Raw genomic sequence first — 18,707 nt, forward strand, 5'->3', positions numbered from 1 at the left:
CTGTATGCAAAGCACTGTACTTAGTGCTTGCTAAAGTAAAATACAACTGAGTTGGTAGATACCTTGTCTGACCACAATGAGCTTATAGTCTAGAGGGTAAGGCAAGAACATTAATATGACTATCTTGATGGTGTAAGATAAGATATACAGAGTGCCTTTCAAAAAATAAATAGTCCCATGGGATTACATTCCAACTGTATTTCAGTTGTTCAGATTTAGATTTTAGCCCTAGTTGTCAGAGACTGCAAACTCCTTGAGGGTAGGGATTTTTTCTACTAATTCTATTGTACATTTCCAAGTGCTTATTACTGTTCAGTTTGTACTGTCAGTGGACAGTCTATGTAATAAAGGATGATGCTTGAAGACCTGCTTATTTAGTAGGCATAACAATTTTTTTTTTGCAGCACACTGTGACTCAATGTCAAATTCCTGGTAAACAGGGATCATTCATTCATTCATTCATTCAATAGTATTTGTTGAGTGCTTACTATGTGCAGAGCACTATACTAAGTGCTTGGAATATACAATTTGGCAACAAGTAGAGACAATCCCTGCCCAGTGACGGGCTCACAGTCTAACTGGGGGAGACAGATGGATGAAAACAAGATAACATAATCATGATAAATAGAATCAAAGGGATGTACACCTCATTAACAAAATAAATAGGGTAATAAAAAATATATACAAATGAGCACAGTGTTTAGGGGAGGGAAAGGGGGAGGAGCAGAAGGAAAGGGGGCTTAGCTGAGGGGAGGTGAAGGGGGAAGGGGGAGGAGCAGAGGCTGGAGGGGGAGCAGAGGGAGCAGAGGGAAAAGGGGAAGCTCAGTCTGGGAAGGCCTCTTGGAGGAGGTGAGCTCTCAATAAGGCTTTCAAGTGGGGAAGAGGGTTAGTTTGGTGGAGGTGAGGAGGGAGGGCATTCCAGGACAGCAGTAGGACGTGGGCCAGAGGTCAACGGCGGGATAGGCATGAACGGGGGACAGTGAGGAGGTGAGAGGCAGAGGACCGGAGTGTGTGGGGTGGGCAGTAGAAAGAGAGAAGGGAGGAGTGGTAGGAGGGGGCAAGGTGATGGAGAGCCTTGAAGCCTAGAGTGAGTTTTTGTTTTGTGCGGAGGTTGATAGGCAACCAGTGGAGGTTTTTCAGGAGGGGAGTGACATGCCCAGAGCGTTTCTGCAGGAAGATGATCCGGGCAGTGGAATGAAGAATACACTGGAGTGGGGAGAGACAGGAGGAAGGGAGATCAGAGAGAAGGCTGACACAATAATCCAGCCGGGATATTATGAGAGCTTGTACCAGTATGATAGCCGTTTGGATGGAGAAGAAAGGGCAAATCTTGGCGATACTGTAAAGGTGAGACCGGCAGGCATTGGTGACGGATTGGATGTGTGGGGTGAAAGAGAGAGCTGAGTCAAGGATTCATTCAATAGTATTTATTCAATAGTATTTATTGAGCGCTTACTATGTGCAGAGCACTGTACTAAGCGCTTGGAATGAACAAGTCGGCAACAGATAGAGACAGTCCCTGTCGCTTGACGGGCTTACAGTCTAATCGGGGGAGATGGACAGACAAGAACAATGGCAGTAAATAGAGTCAAGGGGAAGAACATCTCGTAAAAACAATGGCAACTAAATAGAATCAAGGCGATGTACATTTCATTAACAAAATAAATAGGGTAATGAAAATATATACAGTTGAGTGGACGAGTACAGTGCTGAGGGGATGGGAAGGGAGAGGGGGAGGAGCAGAGGGAAATGGGGGGAAAAGAGGGTTAAGCTGTGGAGAGGTGAAGGGGGGGTGGTAGAGGGAGTAGAGGGAGAAGAGGAGCTTAATCTGGGAAGGCCTCTTGGAGGAGGTGAGTTTTAAGTAGGGTTTTGAAGAGGGGAAGAGAATCAGTTTGGCGGAGGTGAGGAGAGAGGGCGTTCCAGGACCGCGGGAGGACGTGACCCAGGGGTCAACGGCGGGATAGGCGAGACCGAGGGACGGTGAGGAGGTGGGCGGCAGAGGAGCGGAGCTTGCGGGGTGGGCGGTAGAAAGAGAGAAGAGAGGAGAGGTAGGAAGGGGCAAGGTGATGGAGAGCCTTGAAGCCTAGAGTGAGGAGTTTTTGTTTGGAGCGGAGGTCGATAGGCAACCACTGGAGTTGTTTAAGAAGGGGAGTGACATGCCCAGATCGTTTCTGCAGGAAGATGAGCCGGGCAGCGGAGTGAAGAATAGACTGGAGCGGGGCGAGAGAGGAGGAAGGGAGGTCAGAGAGAAGGCTGACACAGTAGTCTAGCCGGGATATAACAAGAGCACGTAGCAGTAAGGTAGCCATTTGGGTGGAGAGGAAAGGGTGGATCTTGGCGATATTGTAAAGGTGAAACTGGCAGGTCTTGGGGTGAACAAGAGAGACGAGTCAAGGATGACACAGAGATTGCGGGCCTGAGAGACGGGAAGGATGGTCGTGCCATCCACGGTGATAGGGAAGTCTTGGAGAGGACTGGGTTTGGGAGGGAAGATGAGGAGCTCAGTCTTGCTCATGTTGAGTTTTAGGTGTCGGGCCGACATCCAGGTGGAGACATCCTGGAGGCAGGAGGAGATGCGAGCCTGAAGGAAGGGGGAGAGGACAGGGGCAGAGATGTAGATCTGCGTGTCATCTGCGTAGTGATGGTAGTCAAAGCCGTGAGAGCGAATGAGTTCATCGAGGGAGTGAGTGTAAATGGAGAACAGAAGAGGGCCAAGCACTGACCCTTGAGGAACTCCAACAGTTAAAGGATGGGAGGGGGAGGAGGCACCCACGAAGGAGACCGAGAATGACCGGCCAGAGAGGTAAGAGGAGAACCAGGAGAGGATGGAGTCTGTGAAGCCAAGGTGAGATAAGGTATGGAGGAGGAGGGGATGGTCGACAGTGACACCAAGATTGCGAGCTTGAGAGACGGGAAGGATGGCCATACCATCCACAGTGATAGGTAAGTCAGGAAGAGGACAGAGTTTGGGAGGGAAGATAAGGAGCTCAGTTTTGGACATGTTGAGTTTTAGGTGGTGGGCAGACATCCAGGTGGAGATGTCCTGGAAGCAGGAGGAGATACTAGCCTGAAGGGAAGGGGAGAGAACGGGGAGGAGATGTAGATTTGGGTGTCATCGGCATAGAGATGATAGTTGAAGCCGTGGGAGCGAATGAGTTCAGAAAAGGATTGAATATAGATGGAGAACAGAAGAGGGTCAAGAACTGACCCTTGAGGAACCCCTACAGTTAGTGGATGGGAGGGGGAGGAGGAGCCTGCGAAGGAGACTGAGAATGAACAGCCAGAAAGATAAAAGGAGAACCAGGAGAGGACAGAGTCGGTGAAGCCAAGATGAGATAGGGTGTGGAAGAGAAAGGGATGGTCGACAGGGTCGAAGGTAGCTGAGAGGTTGAGGAGGATTAGGATAGAGTAGGAGCCATTGGATTTGGCAAGAAGGAGGTCATGAGTGACCTTTGAGAGAGAAGTCTCGGTAGAGTGGAGGGGACGGAAGCCAGATTGGAGGGGTTCCAGGAGAGAGTTGGAGTTGAGGAATTCAAGGCAGTGAGTATAGATGACTCGTTCAGGTTGTTTGGAAAGGAATGGTAGGAGGGAGATAGGGCGATAACTGGAAGGGGAAATGGGGTCGAGAGAGGGTTTTTTAGGATGGGGGAGACATAGGCATGTTTGAAGGCAGAGGGGAAGAAGCCATTGGAGAGTGAGTGGTTAAAGAGAGAAGTTAAGGAGGGGAGGAGGGCAGGGGCGATGGTTTTTATAAGGTGAGCAGGAATGGGGTGCAAAGCACAGGTGGAGGGGCTGGCACTTGTGAGGAGATCACCTCTGAGGATACTGCAGGGAAGGATGGGAAAGTAGGGGAGAGGGTTGGGGTTAGGGGAAAGCAGAAGGGGGAAGGGTGACTTTGGGGAGCTCAAACCTGATTGTGTTAATTTTCGTGATGAAGTAGGTGGTCAGATCATTGGGGGTGAGGGATGCGGGAGGAGGAGGAACAGGGGGTCTGAGGAGAGAGTTAAAAGTCCAGAACAATTGGCGGGGGTGACGGGCATGGGCATCAATGAGGGAAGAACAGTACTTTTGCCTGGTGGAGGAGAGGGCAGAGTTAAGGCAGGAAAGGATAAATTACAAGGAATAGGTTGGCTTGGTGCTTGGACCTTCGCCAGCAGCGCTCAGCAGCTCGAGCATTAGAGCGAAGGAGGTAAACAGAGGCAGAGATCCAGGGCTACAGGTTAGTGGAGCGAGAGTGGTGGAGGGAAAGGGGGCAAGTGAGGTAAGATGCAGAGAGAGGGTGGAGTTGAGATTGGTAACCTGATCATCAAGAGTGGGAAGAGAGGATAGGGATCATGTCTACCAACTCTGTTGTACTGTACTTTCCCAAGTGCTTAGTAGACTTGCTACTTGTCTCCTATGTGACCTTGGGCAAGTTACTTCACTTCTCTGTACCTCAGTTTCCTCATCTGTAAAATGGAGATTTAATATCTGTTCTCCCTCCTACTTAGATTGATACTCGTGTGGGACAGGGATTGTGTTCAACCTGATCATTTCATCTGTATTCCAGTACTTGACATTGTCTGTGCTTACCAAATACCATAATTATCATTACAGGATTCAGCACCCAATAAATGCTTAATAAATACCAATGATTGATTGTATACCTAGAGTAGCAGCATGGCTTAGTGGAAAGAGCACGGGCTTGGGAGTCAGAGGTCATGGATTCTAATCCCAGCTCTGCCACTTGACTGCTGTGTGACCTTGGGAAAGTCACTTAACTTCTCTGTGCCTCAGTTACCTCATCTGTAAAATGAGGATGAAGACTGTGACCCCTACATGGGGCAACCTGATGACCTTGTATTTATCACAGTGCTTAGAACAGTGTTTGGCACATAGCAAGTTCTTAACAAATACCAACATTATTAGTATTATCATTATTAGAGGGTGATAAGAGGATTTAGGAAGGTGACTGTGGGGTCAAATGTTCTACTTAAACAGGATTGTTTCTACTACCAGACCTAGAGAGTTCTAGTGGTGGCAGTAATTAATACAGTCACTCATCCTATCCCACCTAGATTACTGCATCAGCCTCCTTTCTGATCTCCCAATCTCCTGTCTCTCCCCACTCAAGTCCATATTTCATTCTGATCCCTAGATCATCTTTCTACAAAAACTCCCCCATTGGCTTTAAAGCACTCCATCACCTTACTCCTCCTACTTCACCTCGCTTCTCTACTTTTTACAACCCAGCCCACAAACCTCGAATCTCTAGTGCTAAATTTCCCAATCTCCTGTCTCACCATCGACTCCTGGACCACATCCTGCCTTTGGCCTGGAATGTCTTCCCTCCCCAAATTTGCCAGACAATTACTCTCCCCCCACCTCAAAGCCTCGGCGGTACATCTGCAAGAGGCCTTCCCACACTAAGCCCCACTTTTCCTCATCTCCCACTCCTTTTTGTATCACCCTGACTTGCTCCCATTTTTTCCCCTTCCTCTCCCAGCACCACAGAACTTATGTACATATCTGAAATTTTATTTATTTGTATTGATGTCTGCTTCCCCCTCTAGACTGTGAGCTCTTGTGGCCAGAGAATGTCACTGGTTATTGTTATATTGTACTTTCCCAAGGTTAGTATAGAGCTCTGCACACAGTAAGCGCTTAATAAATGTGATTCAGTGAATGAATAGTAGTATTTACTGAGGTCCCGCCTTTTGCAGAGCACTGGCATAGGAACCTTGAAAGTACAGAATTAAGAAGTGAAATGTCCCTACCCACAAGGGGTTTATACTATAATGAGGGAAACCGAGAAAAATGTGCAAAAGTAGTCAAATAATTAATTGAATGTACAACTGGATAAACATGATACACAAGAAAGCTAGCAATGGGTATAATGTCATAAATGCTGGAGTTGCCAGAAATGTTTATATGGCATAGAGTCCTGTGGAGTAAACTGGGGGAGCGGTTGTGGGACTTTGGAGGTCTCTGAATGTGGGGAGGGAATTCCAAGCCAGGAGGATGACATTCAGAAGGCTGGGTTAGGGAAAGAGAGAAGACAGACAAGGTTTAATGTGTTAGTGAAGATTCTAGAAGCTGTTGATGGTGAGATAATTGTTTGATTCAGAGAAAAACAAAAATCAGTGGGGGTTGTGAGGAGAAGTGAGATATTGGCCCAGCAACACTTCAAGATGGTTTGTATGTATGTCTGGAAGCAACCTGGTCTAATGGAAAGGGGGTCAACCTGGATGTCAGAGGACCTGAGTTCTAATCCTGGCTCTGTTCTTGTCTGCTGTGACACCTTGGAGGTCACTTGACTTCTCTGTGCCTCAGTTCCCTCATCTGCAAAAAGGGGATTCAATGCCTGTTCTCTCTCCTACTCCGACTGTGAGCCCCATGTGGAATCACAGTGCTTGTATAAGTGTATAAGTGTTTGTATCCCAGCACTTAGTGCAATGCTTAACAAATGTCACAATTATCATTATTGTGGCTGAGTGCAGTATAGACTGGAGAGGGGTAGGTTGATGAGATAACCTGACCAAGAAAAAAATTAGTGCTTGTATCAAACTAGTAGTAATTTGGGTAAGGGGGAGGGGACAGAGGCAGAAGATGTTGTATAAGAAGAGTTAACAGAAATTGGCTGAAGATTGGGTATGAGGATAATAATAATAATGTTGGTATTTGTTAAGCGCTTACTATGTGCAGAGCACTTTTCTAAGTGCTGGGGGTGGGGGGATACGAGGTGATCAGGTTGTCCCATGTGGGGCTCACAGTCTTAATACCCATTTTACAGATGAGGTAACTGCGGCACAGAGAAGTTAAGTGACTTGCCCACAGTCACACAGCTGACAATTGGCAGAGCCTAGATTCAAACCCATGACCTCTGACTCCCAAGCCCGTGCTCTTTCCACGGAGCCACACTGCTTCTCATAACATGATATGGAGGTTGCAGGCTTTTAGGAACAGGGAGGATAGTAGCGTTATTGACATGCTCATATCTCTTGTATCTTAAAAAACCCTCCCTTGATCCTATGGCTTCCTCCCAACTCCTCAATGACTTTTCTACATCTACTGTCCTCACTTCCTCTTCTCCAAGTCTCTCATTTAACTCCTTCATTCTGGCTTCTACCCCCATCACTCCAGAGAAACTATCTCAGAGGTCAGCAGTAATCTCCTTCTTGCAAAATCCAACAGCCTCTACTCCATCCTAATCTTACTTGACCTCTCAGCTGCCTTCAACGCTGTCAGACACCTCCTTCTCTTGGAAAAGTTATCCAACCTTGGCTTCACTGACACTGCCCTGGTTGTCCTCCAATCTCTCTGACTGCTCTTTCTCAGTCTCTTTTGTGGGATCTTCCTCTGCCTCCTACTGTGCAGGTCCCTTAAGGTTCAGTTCTGGGTCCCCTTCTATTCCCTATCTACACCCACTCCCTTGGAGCACTCATTTACTCCCATGGCTTCACCTATCACCTCTATGCAGATTCCCAAATCTACATCTCTCCAGTCCTGATCTCTCTCCTAATCAGTCTCATATTCCCTCCTGCCTTGAGGACAATTCAACTTGGATGCACTGCCATCACCTCAAACTTAACATGTCCAAAACAGAACTCCTTATTTTTCCATCCAAAGCTTGTTCTCCACCTGACTTACCCATCACTGTAGACAGCACCACTATCCTCCTTGTCTTATAAACCCATAACCTTGGCATTATCCTCAATGTATCTCTCTTTCAACTCCCATATCCAGTCTTTCACCAAACCCTGTCTGTTCAGCCTTCACAACGCAAAAAGCAGTCCTTTCGTCTCCATCCAAACTGCTTCCACATTAATCCTACCACTCCTTGATTACTACATCAGCCTCCTTGCTGAACTCCTGCTGCTCCCCACTCCACTCTGCTGCTCACATAACTTTTCTACAAAGCCATGCAGTCCAAGGTTCCCCATTCCTCAAGAACCTACAGGGTTTACCCATCCACCTCTGCGTCAGACAGCAACTGCTTATCATTGGCTTTGAAACACTCAATCACACTGTCCCTTCCTACCTTACCTCACTGTTATTTTTTTAATATGGTATTTGTAAAGTGCTTATTACGTGTCAGATACTGCTAGGGTAGATATAAGTTAATTAGGTTGGACACAGTCTGTGTCCTACTTGGGGCTCACATTGTTAATCCCCATTTTTCAGATGAAATAATTGAGTAGCAGACAGGTTGGAGAGTCAGGATTAGAATCCAGGTCCTTCTGACTTCTAGGCCCCATGCTTTAACCAGTAGGTGATGCAGTAGCCCTGCTCACAGAATAAAGGGAGCAAATTCAAGTGCAAGGATGTCACAGAAGGGATTGAGAGTAGAGGAAATTAGGGCTTAAACAGGGAAGTCCTCTTGAAGGAGATGAGCTTTTAATAAGGTTTTGAAGGAGGGGAGAGTGATTGTCTGTTGGATATGAAGAAGGATGGTTTTTCAGGACAGGGGCAGGACGTGGATGAGAGGTCAACAATGAGATTGAGGTACATTGTGTACGTTGGCTTTAGAGAAGTGAAGTTAATAATAATAATAATGTTGGTATTTGTTAAGCGCTTACTATGTGCCGAGCACTGTTCTAAGCGCTGGGGTAGACATAGGGGAATCAGGTTGTCCCACGTGGGGCTCACAGTCTTGATCCCCATTTTACAGATGAGGGAACTGAGGCACAGAGAAGTTAAGTGACTTGCCCACAGTCACACAGCCGACAAGTGGCAGAGCTGGGATTCGAACTCGTGAGCCCTGACTCCAAAGCCCATGCTCTTTCCACTGAGCCACGCTGCTTCTCCGTCATTCACCCCACACATCCAATGCTGGTTTGATAATAGAGTTGAGATGCCCTGGAAGCTAGAGAGAGAGTTTTGGGAGTCATCAACATAGAGAAGGTAGAGGGGGCTGCTTGAGGAGATGTGCTCTATGAGAGAGTGAATATAGAGCAAAGAGAATGCAGGTTAGTACCTTGGAGATGCACAGTAAGAGGATGAGAAGCAGAGGAGGATCTAACAGAGAAAAATGACATGGAGTGCTCTAAGATAGGAGGAGAACGAGGTTAGAATTGTATCAGTAAAACCCAAACAGAAGAGTGTATGGAAGAAGGGGAAGAAGTCAATAATGTTAAGAGCAGTAAAGATCAAGAAGGATCAGTTGTACTCTTTTGCTATAAGGGGTAGCCAAGACAAGGTATTCAATACCTTTCCTTCTTCTTCGTTAGACTTTGAACCTCATGTAGGACAAGGACTGTGTCCAATGTGAATATCTTGCATCTACCCCAGTGATTTGTCCAATGCTTGGCGATAATGACAGTTAGACTGTGAGCCCTTTGTTGGGTAGAGATTATCTCTATCTGTTGCCAAATTGTACATTCCAAGCACATAGTACAGTGCTCTGCATACAGTAGGTGTTCGATAAATGCGAGTGAATGAATGAATGAATGAATATTTGTTAAATTCTTCCTGTGATCCAGACTGCAGTATAAGAGGAGAATAATAATGATTGTGGTATTTGTTAAGTGCTTACTATGTTCCAGGCACTGTAATAAGCCGTGGGGTGGTTACAAGTAAATCAGGCTGGACACAGTCTGAGTCTCCCATGGGGCTTACAGTTTTAATCCCCATTTTACAGATGAGGGAATTGAGGCCCAGGGAAGTGGAGTGATTTGCCTAAGGTCACATAGCAGACAAGTGGCAGAATCGGGATTAGAATCCATGACCTTCTGGCTCCCAGGCCTGTGCTCTATCCAAAGGGGAAATCAAGGCAGGAGTTGAGAAAGGAGTGGTAGCAATGAAAAAGGGAAATTGTAGGTCAAAAGAGCACTATTTTAGAATGAGATAGACTTGGAGAAGATTCATTCAATATAGTTAATTAAGCCCCTATGTGTGTACTAAACACTGTACTAAATGCTGGGAAAAAATACACAGAAATTACTGAGACATAGTCCCTGAACTCAAAAAGGCTTACAGTCAAAGATGGTACAGGGAGGGGGCCGGGAAAGATAAAGCAAGAAAACAAAGAGAAACATAAGTATAAAATGGCCATTGGAGACCTAAGAGATAGAGTGCAGTCTTGGTGGACAAAAAGTGGGAATTAGGATGCCCTAGTGGAAAAAGAATGTGCCTGGGATCAGCAGACCTGAGTCCCAACCCTGGCTCTGCTACTTCCTTGCTGTGTGGCCTTGGGCAAGTCATCTAACTTCTCTGTGCCTCTGTTTCCTCGAATGTAAAATGGATATTCAATACCTCTTCTCCCTACCTCTTAAATTTTGATGCTCATGTGGGACAGGGACTGTGTCCAGTGTGAATATCTTGCATCTATCCCAGTGCTTACTACATTGCTTGTCAGATAACCACAATAATTGTAATAGTGTTTGTTAAATTCTTCTTATGATCCAGACTACAGAGAGTTGGAGATGGGGCTGAGAAAGATAAGGAAAAAAACCCCAAAACAAAAACACACGGACAAAGGAAATAGAGCACTACGGTTTAAGGAGCTGAATTGATCACACATAAGGCTGTTCAGGGACCACAGCCAGAAACTTCACACTATTTTACAAGTTAAGAAGGCCTCATGCCAGCACTTCCTTCTTACCTGAGCAGGCTGAAGCAAGGCTTGATGGACACCCTATACTGGATGTCTGAGGTGTTGGGATGTGTTGTAAACTAAAGCAAACAGTAATGAATGTCTCTTTTTCCATTATTCTTCCACCCATTTCAAAGCAAATCACCTGCCTCCCTTTCATCTAATCCTCAATATATCCTCTATGATTGAAGGAGTCAGAAGGACCTGGGTTCTGATTCCAGCTCTGCCATGTATCTGCTGGGTGACCTTAAGCAAGTCACTTAACCTCTCTGTGCCTCAGTTACCTCATCTGTAAAATGGGGATTTAGAGTGTCAGGCCCGTGAGGGACAAAGGCGGTGTCCAACCTTAATATCTTGTATTGACTCCAGTACCTAACACATAGTAAGTGCTTAACAAATATCTTAAAAAAAATTAAAAATCCACAAATGTGACAACTGGTCTCGAAAATGGCCCTACATACTTCCAAGGCCACTCACAGAGTGAGGTACTTGAACATACTCTATGCTTCTATTCATTGAAAAGGGCATGATTATTTGAAAATTAGAGTTCCAAAGTAGAATCCAAAAATTGTTTAGTCCATGTTGATACTGGAAATTGTTGGCCAGAGACTTAATAATTCTGTGCCTCAATTTCATCATCTTTCAACTGACAAAAATGTCTTCATACTAGGTTCTTATGATTTTTAAAAAATGGGAAGAATCTTTTTAAAAGCAAGGCAATGCAGATTTGAATATTATCTGAGCTAGTAAACTAGTGGTGTAAGGATCTGAATGTCATTATTCTTCCCAGCATCTAAACTCCTGACATTTTCCTTTCAGGAAAGTAATTATATAACTTAGTATTGCTAAATAACTCAGTAATATAATAAAGTTCCCCACTCAATAAAATGACATCCATAAACACTGGGAAATGCCTTTCTTTCTAAAAGTAAATAAATAAGATTCTTTAGGACCTAGGTTCCTAGAAAACAGCTGCTCTGATTACTGCCTTCCTCTATGCTGTGGTGTTTATAATGAAAATGAGACACTTTTTCATCATGAATAATATGCAACAAGAACAGAGCCATATTACATAGAGGGAAAGAAACCAACAGAATGTTCTCACTCTACAGAAAATTTCCTAATCACTCCCAGCAGACTGATCTGATGGAGAGTTTTGCTTACACAGCTTCATTTTGGAATGCAGGAACCGTGTCTCAGAAAATCTATTTTCACTGAAGGTTAGTAATTACAACCTCTTTAAAGGTATAAGCATCTCCCTTTGTGCCACTGAGTGTTAGAAAACTTACTGCACATTGGTCATCACCCCCCTTACCTTTGCATCGCTTTCATTCTGCTTGAAGAGTACTTAATAAGATGAAAAGGATTGTGAGGCTTCTGAAATCATCAGATTGAAGCAAAGCATGCTCATAATTGAGAGGAAGAGAGGAAATCCTGACAGTAGGCTCTCCCACCAGCTGGGGCTCAGTCTGAAATGGCCTTTCTGCACAGCTGTGTCTAGAGGAACTGGCCTCATCCAAGTGGGCAAACATATTTGTCTTCCAGCTGACGTTTCTGCATATAAACTTGAGGAGAAGGAAGACCCAGGCTCCTGACAGATGTGCCTTTCTATTATAAACAACTCCGCTAGTAAATGGTTAATAGCTTTTCATGGAACTATGGGTGAATGACGGAAGGTCAGTTACATTAAAAAGATGGCTCCCCAGGAGCATTGTTGTTATTTTTTTTTAAGATATTTGTTAAGAGTCCTTTCTCATGCCTTTCCCCTATCTATACCATTAGAGAAGCAATGTGGTGTAGTGGATAAAGCTTGGGCCAGAGTCAGAAGGACCCAGGTTCTAATCTCAGCTCCAGCACTTGTCTGCTGTGTGACCTTGGGCAAGTCATTTAACTTCTCTGGTCCTCAGTTACCTCATCTGTACAATGGGGATTAAGACTGTGAGTTCCTTGTGGGACATGATTAACTTGTATCTACCCCAGTGCATAGAACAGTGCCTGGTACATAGAAAGGGCTTAACAAATACCATAAAAAAATGCATTGTCCTTATAGTCACATAATAATAATGTTGGCATTTGTTAAGTGCTTACTATGTGCAGAGCACTGTTCTAAGCACTGGGGTAGATACAGGGTGATCAGGTTGTCCCACGTGGGGCTCACAGTTTTAATCCCCATTTTGCAGATGAGGTAGCTGAGGCACAGAGAAGTTAAGTGATTTGCTCACAGTCACACAGCTGACAAGTGGCAGAGCCAGGATTCAAACCCATGACCTCTGACTCCCAAGCCCATGCTCTTTCCACTGATCCATGCTGCTTCTCTATGGTTTGAACTGGTTGATTTGAAAGCTCAGACACACTCACTTTAGCCTCCAAGTTGTGCTACTGCTTTCAGTTATAGTTTGGAGTTGGAACTGTTAATTCCAACTCCTGTGACCCAGCTGGCATGGGTCTGGGAGTCAGAGGATCTGAGTTCTAATTCTGATATGCCACTTGTCTATTGTGTGGTCTTGGACAAGTCACTTTAGTTCTCTGGGCCTTGGTTTCCTGACATGTAGAGTGAGGATTCAGTACTTGTTCTCCCTCCTCCTCAGACTGTAAGCCTTATGTGAGGCAAGGAGTGTGTGCAAGCAGTGTGGATTAGAGGAAAGGGCATGGGCTTGGAATTCATAGGTCTTGAGTTCTAATCCCAGCTCCACCACTTATCATCTGTGTGACTTTGGGCAAGCAACTTAACTTCTTTATTTCTCAGTTACCTCATCTGTAAAATAGGGAATAAGACTGTGGGAAATCCACCAGTTGGAGAGTCAGACCCTACAAAATTGAGGATTGCCTTCCCTTAGGAGTGGAGAATAATGGTCATGGGGTGGATAATACACACCAACAAAAAATACTAAAGGGAATATCTGGAGAAGGAAGGCATGTTATTAGCACAACACTTACTCAAATGTGCACATGTTCTGCTATGTTCATCTTGTACAATATTTCAGACTTAAGGTATTCACTCAAATGGGTGTCACTTGTAAGAACATAAGCAATGCCATTGCTGGATCAGTCTATTGTACCTTGGCCAGTTTATAACAGTGATAAGAGGTTACTTAAGGGAGGAGGTTGATGGCTACCTTCCTAGCCAACCAGTGACTCAGAGTTGTTCTAACATGCCTACATTTGCTTTCCTGGTATAAACAGTGGCATGTTATTAAATGAATGAACAAATGTTATTGATTATATTATAATGCGGCAGAGAGTTTCAGATCACAGGAGTTGTGAAGTGGAGAATGTTGGATGGACTACCATGTTAAAATGCCACAAGATCAAACTGTCTTCAAAACTACTACACCTGAAACAGGCTTTGATACCACAAAACACCCGAACATAATGTTCTTGAAGAATGGAGAAGCAGTGTGGCCTAGTAGAAAGAGCACAAGTCTGGGAGTTAGCAAACCTGTCTTGTAGTCCTAGCTCTGCCACTTACCTACTATATGACCTTGGGCAAGACATCTAATTTCTCTGTGCCTCAGTTCCTCATCTACAAAATGGTGATTAAGACTGTAAGCCCTATATAGGACATGGACTGTGTCCAACCTGGTTATCTTGTATTACCTGAGCTCTCAGTACAGTACTTAACAAAGAGTAAGCACTTAACAAATATCATTAAAAATAAGAATAAAGACACCTGCAAGAAACTCAACAGCAACATCATAGTAGCTCTGCTGAAGAAAGAAAAATTACCCTGTAAATATCAGCATATGCAGTGAATGAGCATTTCTTCATGGTGCTCTATTCCATGCAACAGTCATTGCATTGGGTTCAAAGCAAATTGTTTTCTTTGTATTTGTTAAGCACCTACTATAAGCCAGGCATGGTACTAAATACTGGGATAGATACAAGCTATTTAGGTTGGACACAATCCATATCCCCCAGGGGCTACCATCTTAATCTCCATTTTACAGATGAGGTAAATGAGACACAGAGAAGGAAAGTGACTTACCCAAGGTCACACAGCAGACAAGTGGAGGAGCCAGGAGAGAACTCAAGTCCTTCTGACTCCCAGGCCCATGCTTTATCCACTAGGTCAAGCATAACCTAGAAATAAAATCTTACTTAATGAGAAACATTAATTATACCACCAGCATTTTGTGACACCAGAAAACAGAGACATTAAGTGAGGCTTTCCAAAACCTGGGACACAACTTGCAAAGCAAATTAAGAAACATTTTTGACAGGTGGTGAGATGCCAAAGCAGAAGAGTGAGTCTTCTAGCATGCTCATCTTAATATAGCCATGTTGGGTGCAACATGTGAAGAGAATGACCAAAAGCAGAAGCTGGGAATCCTTAAAGCAAGAAGGGCAGATTGAATGTTTTAAGGACATTGAAAAATAAATCATCAGACAATGCTGTGTCTCAGCTGAAAACTCAGAGTCAGTTGTAGGGTAGATCTGCATAGCACACTGAATTCAAGAAAGAAGTGACTCTCTCAAGTTTCATAGGGAACAAAAAAAATGAGGCAAAAGAAAAAAGAATACTAAGCACTGCAACCATTAAGCACAACACTGGGCAATGCACAGTTTGGCATGCACAATTTTGACTAAGACTGTGTGTTCCACATTGGCCTTTTCAACCACATATGCACACATAGTGAGCCTCTCTGTCACTGGCGCTGTCTTCAGATATGAAGGACAATTTATTTAACATATATATATATATGGAGAGAGAGAGAGAGAGAGAGAGAGAGAGAGAGAACCTGTTATCCGTTATAATTCCTTCCAAAAACAATTCACATTTACAAGTGCACCATTTTCTACACAAATACCACAGTACTTTTCATTAAATCTTGAAAATGCTTTACTTCTGTGCTTCACCTCACTCACTTTTAAGTATCAGTGAGCACCCTCAATTTTGGCAATGTAGGATTTTATGAGCAACTCCTTGCTTTCTCTACATGCTTTCAAGACTTGGGAAAGTGCAAATCACATCCCCTCTCAATCTTCATCTTCTAGAAAAGTCCTAATCTTGGTAATCTACTCATGTTTGGAAACTGTTCCATTCTCTACTGATCGTGGGGTCCTAAGCATTTGTACAGTGCTCTTCTCAGAGTAAGTGCTCAACAAATATAATATTGTCTTCTGCGTAAAATAGACCTTTCAGAATTACAGGCACTAATCCAGGGATTGATTTGTAAAGTAGCTTTTTAATATTTGGATGGCTTTAATATTCAGATAACTAAGGTGGATGGATATTCTCTTGCTTCTGCAATTCTTGGACTGAAGGAGAGTTCAAAATCAGAAACTATGCTTTGTTCTGATATGTTGGAATGAAGTTCAGTCCCACTCAGTTGAACACCAACTTAAACCTTTGCTTCCATTTGAGGCTTGATGTCCTGACCTAAGGCAAGAGCACCTATAAGAAGTCACTTTGATCTTCAACACTTATTTCTCTTTTGGAAAAATTGAACTATTTCTTTGATGTCTCTAGGTCTCCACTGAAGAGGGCTTGAGCCTGGCCCGAGAGTACACGTGTGCTTTCTTCGAGACTTCTGCAGCCCTTCGCTTTTATATTGATGATGTCTTTCATGGCCTGGTGAGGGAAATTCGGAAGAAAGAATCTTCCCTCTCTCTGATGGAGAAGAAGCTGAAAAGAAAAGACAGTCTGTGGAGGAAACTAAAGGGCTCGCTGAAGAAGAAGAGAGAAAACATGACATGAAATCTCTCTATCTCACTCTCTCAGGAGTTGATCAAACATAGCTGACAACTCCAGATGTAGCATTATATAACCTCTAATTCTCAAATCTTTTAAAATATGCCTGAAGGTAAAAGAAAGAGCTACATAACTATTTCCTGAGGTGGTTGTATTTTGTCTTTAACTGTTTAATGGTTTTTGTCAGTTGGCTGGAAACCCTGTTTATTTTTTACAGTGTATCTATAAATAAAATCAACATTCCAAAAGCCTCATTTCCCTTTAAGGAGTTTAACTTCATTTGGCAGGTTGTCAGGCTTCATGGGAAATACTCAAAATCCTGGGTAGACTGATAAGAGGCTCAGGAGATCTGCTGTTACCTGATAAGACCCTGGGGGCTTGTGAGTAATCTCAATGAAGTCCAGAAAGTAATTCAGCAAGGACATCTCTATCCACAATGAGTGCAGCACTTGCTTTACAGCTGTGCCATATACTGTATAGTGGTGTAACAGAACTATTTAGAAACATGACTGACAGCATACACTTACCCAGATGGGAAAGTCTCCATCATGACGGAGTCACACAAGTACAGAAATTTACCACCACCCCATCTTCGGTCATATCCAGAGTTAGGAAATTCAATCCTTATTTGATAGGGGATAGGGGAGAGAAAAGGGGCAGAAAGGCCCAAATCTATATGTTTGACATAATTTTTCCAAGTTAAGCAAAAGTAGCTCAAGTCAATGTGATCAATTGAACTTTTGTAGGGCAGTCATAATGAAGAGTCAATTTGAATAATCACAGATTCCTTACTGCCCCCAGGTTTTTTAATAAATGTCATTCATTTGACTGCAGACTCCAAAAAACAAGCAATATTTGAGGTTAAGAAGTGGTCTGTAGGATCAAACAGTTAAGTGGAAATGGATTATGACAATCAAAAGCAGCAACTCATTTCACCACATTCCTGGAGAAAGTTCATTCTTCTATCTACCCCTGTGCATACTACAGTGCCTGGCACATAGTAAGCACTTAACAAATACTGAAAGAAATAGCTTAAATGTTTTCCACACTGCACTCTCTGCCTCACTAGGAAAGAAGGTTAGTCCCTCTGTAATGTCAGACTGATGTGAATTCACCCTATTTCTCAATAATTCATAATAGCTTCAGCTAATTGAATAAAGCTTGCTGAGGTAATAGTCTGCAAGGATATTGTAAGTCATAATAGAACAAGTGATCACCAGAGGTAGTACTGTTTCCAATTCATCCTTAAGCATCTGTGAGGAGTGGGGAGAGAATCACCTTAACTAGCCACCAGAACGTTTGATGACATTAGTCAGTCACTATGAAATCCCAAGGTTTCCAACCCTCTTGCAAATTTCCATTCCTCTCCTCCTCCATCTCTAACCAAGAAGGACAGGAAAAGCATCATTTTATTTTGCTGTGAGCCTGCTGTGCCACAAAGATGGTAGCCATAACTTACCTTGCTGACAGTCTGTGCTGCAGTTTGGGCATAATTCAGATTTCTCCAGGGGTATAATTAAAGCAAGCTTATAAATAAAATAGAAAAAATATTGCTTTTCAAATAGATCCATAGTGTCTCTTTAAAATATATAATATATGAGGGCTGATCATCCAACTTGGAAGAGGGGAGACAGCGCAAGCTTGAACAGCCCTGCAATAAGTCACTCTCCGCCATAGTAGACTTCTAGACAAGGTGGGCAAGAACTTCAATTCAAGGGATTTTGTCAAAGTGCTTCATTACCTTTATTGCCTAAGTAAGTTTCTGGATTAATAGCACTTAGTCCTTTTTATTTGCAGACTGAACTAGGAAGAGCATAAGTGTACTACATAAATGAATCAGAGATCTGCAAATGAGCTGGTTTGAATTTTCCCAAGAAAGTATGTTTGGGGACAGGTTTTTATAGTTAAAAAATTATTATTATTTTCATTAATAAGTATTTAAGGGTTTGCTTTCTGCTGAGCACTATGTACTAAGCATTGGGATGGATATAAGATAATCTCGTCGGATGCAGTCCCTGCTCCTCATTAGGCTCACAGTCTAAATTGGAGGTAGACCAGGAATTGAATCCTTACTTTACAGCTGACAGAGATGCAGAGATTGTAGACTGTAAACTCACTGTGAGTAGGGAATATGTGTATTTATTGTTGTATTGTACTTTCCCAAGCCCTTAAAACAGTGTTCTGGATACTATGTGTTCAGTAAGTATGATTGAAAGAATGAGTGACTTCTCTAGAGAATAGAAAACTTTGAGAGTTTATCAACCAATTCATGGTATTTATTGAGTGCTTACTGTGTACAAAGCAGTGTATTAAGTGCTTGGAAGACTACAGTACAATAGTGTTGGTACAAAACAATCCCTACACAATGAACTTACAATCTGTAGGTTTAGAGGTTTATTTCTGCCTTATGATTTTGATGAGTCCTCTGAAAATACCCTTCCT

The 18,707-nt window shown here is 43.4% G+C and overlaps 1 protein-coding gene across 1 annotated transcript in view; it reads left to right on the forward strand.

The window, feature by feature from the left end:
- RIT2 (Ras like without CAAX 2) overlaps positions 1 to 16,519 on the forward strand; it is a 352,945-nt gene extending 336,426 nt beyond the window's left edge. The window contains exon 6 of the mRNA XM_007659987.4: positions 16,044 to 16,519. Within this exon, the coding sequence (XP_007658177.1) occupies positions 16,044 to 16,271 (228 nt within the window). The 3' untranslated portion in view covers positions 16,272 to 16,519. The remainder of the gene's footprint in view (positions 1 to 16,043) is intronic.
- Positions 16,520 to 18,707: the final 2,188 nt, after the last annotated feature.

Source organism: Ornithorhynchus anatinus, chromosome 3 (assembly GCF_004115215.2).
Source record: "Ornithorhynchus anatinus isolate Pmale09 chromosome 3, mOrnAna1.pri.v4, whole genome shotgun sequence".
NCBI classification, from domain to species: Eukaryota; Metazoa; Chordata; class Mammalia; order Monotremata; family Ornithorhynchidae; genus Ornithorhynchus; species Ornithorhynchus anatinus.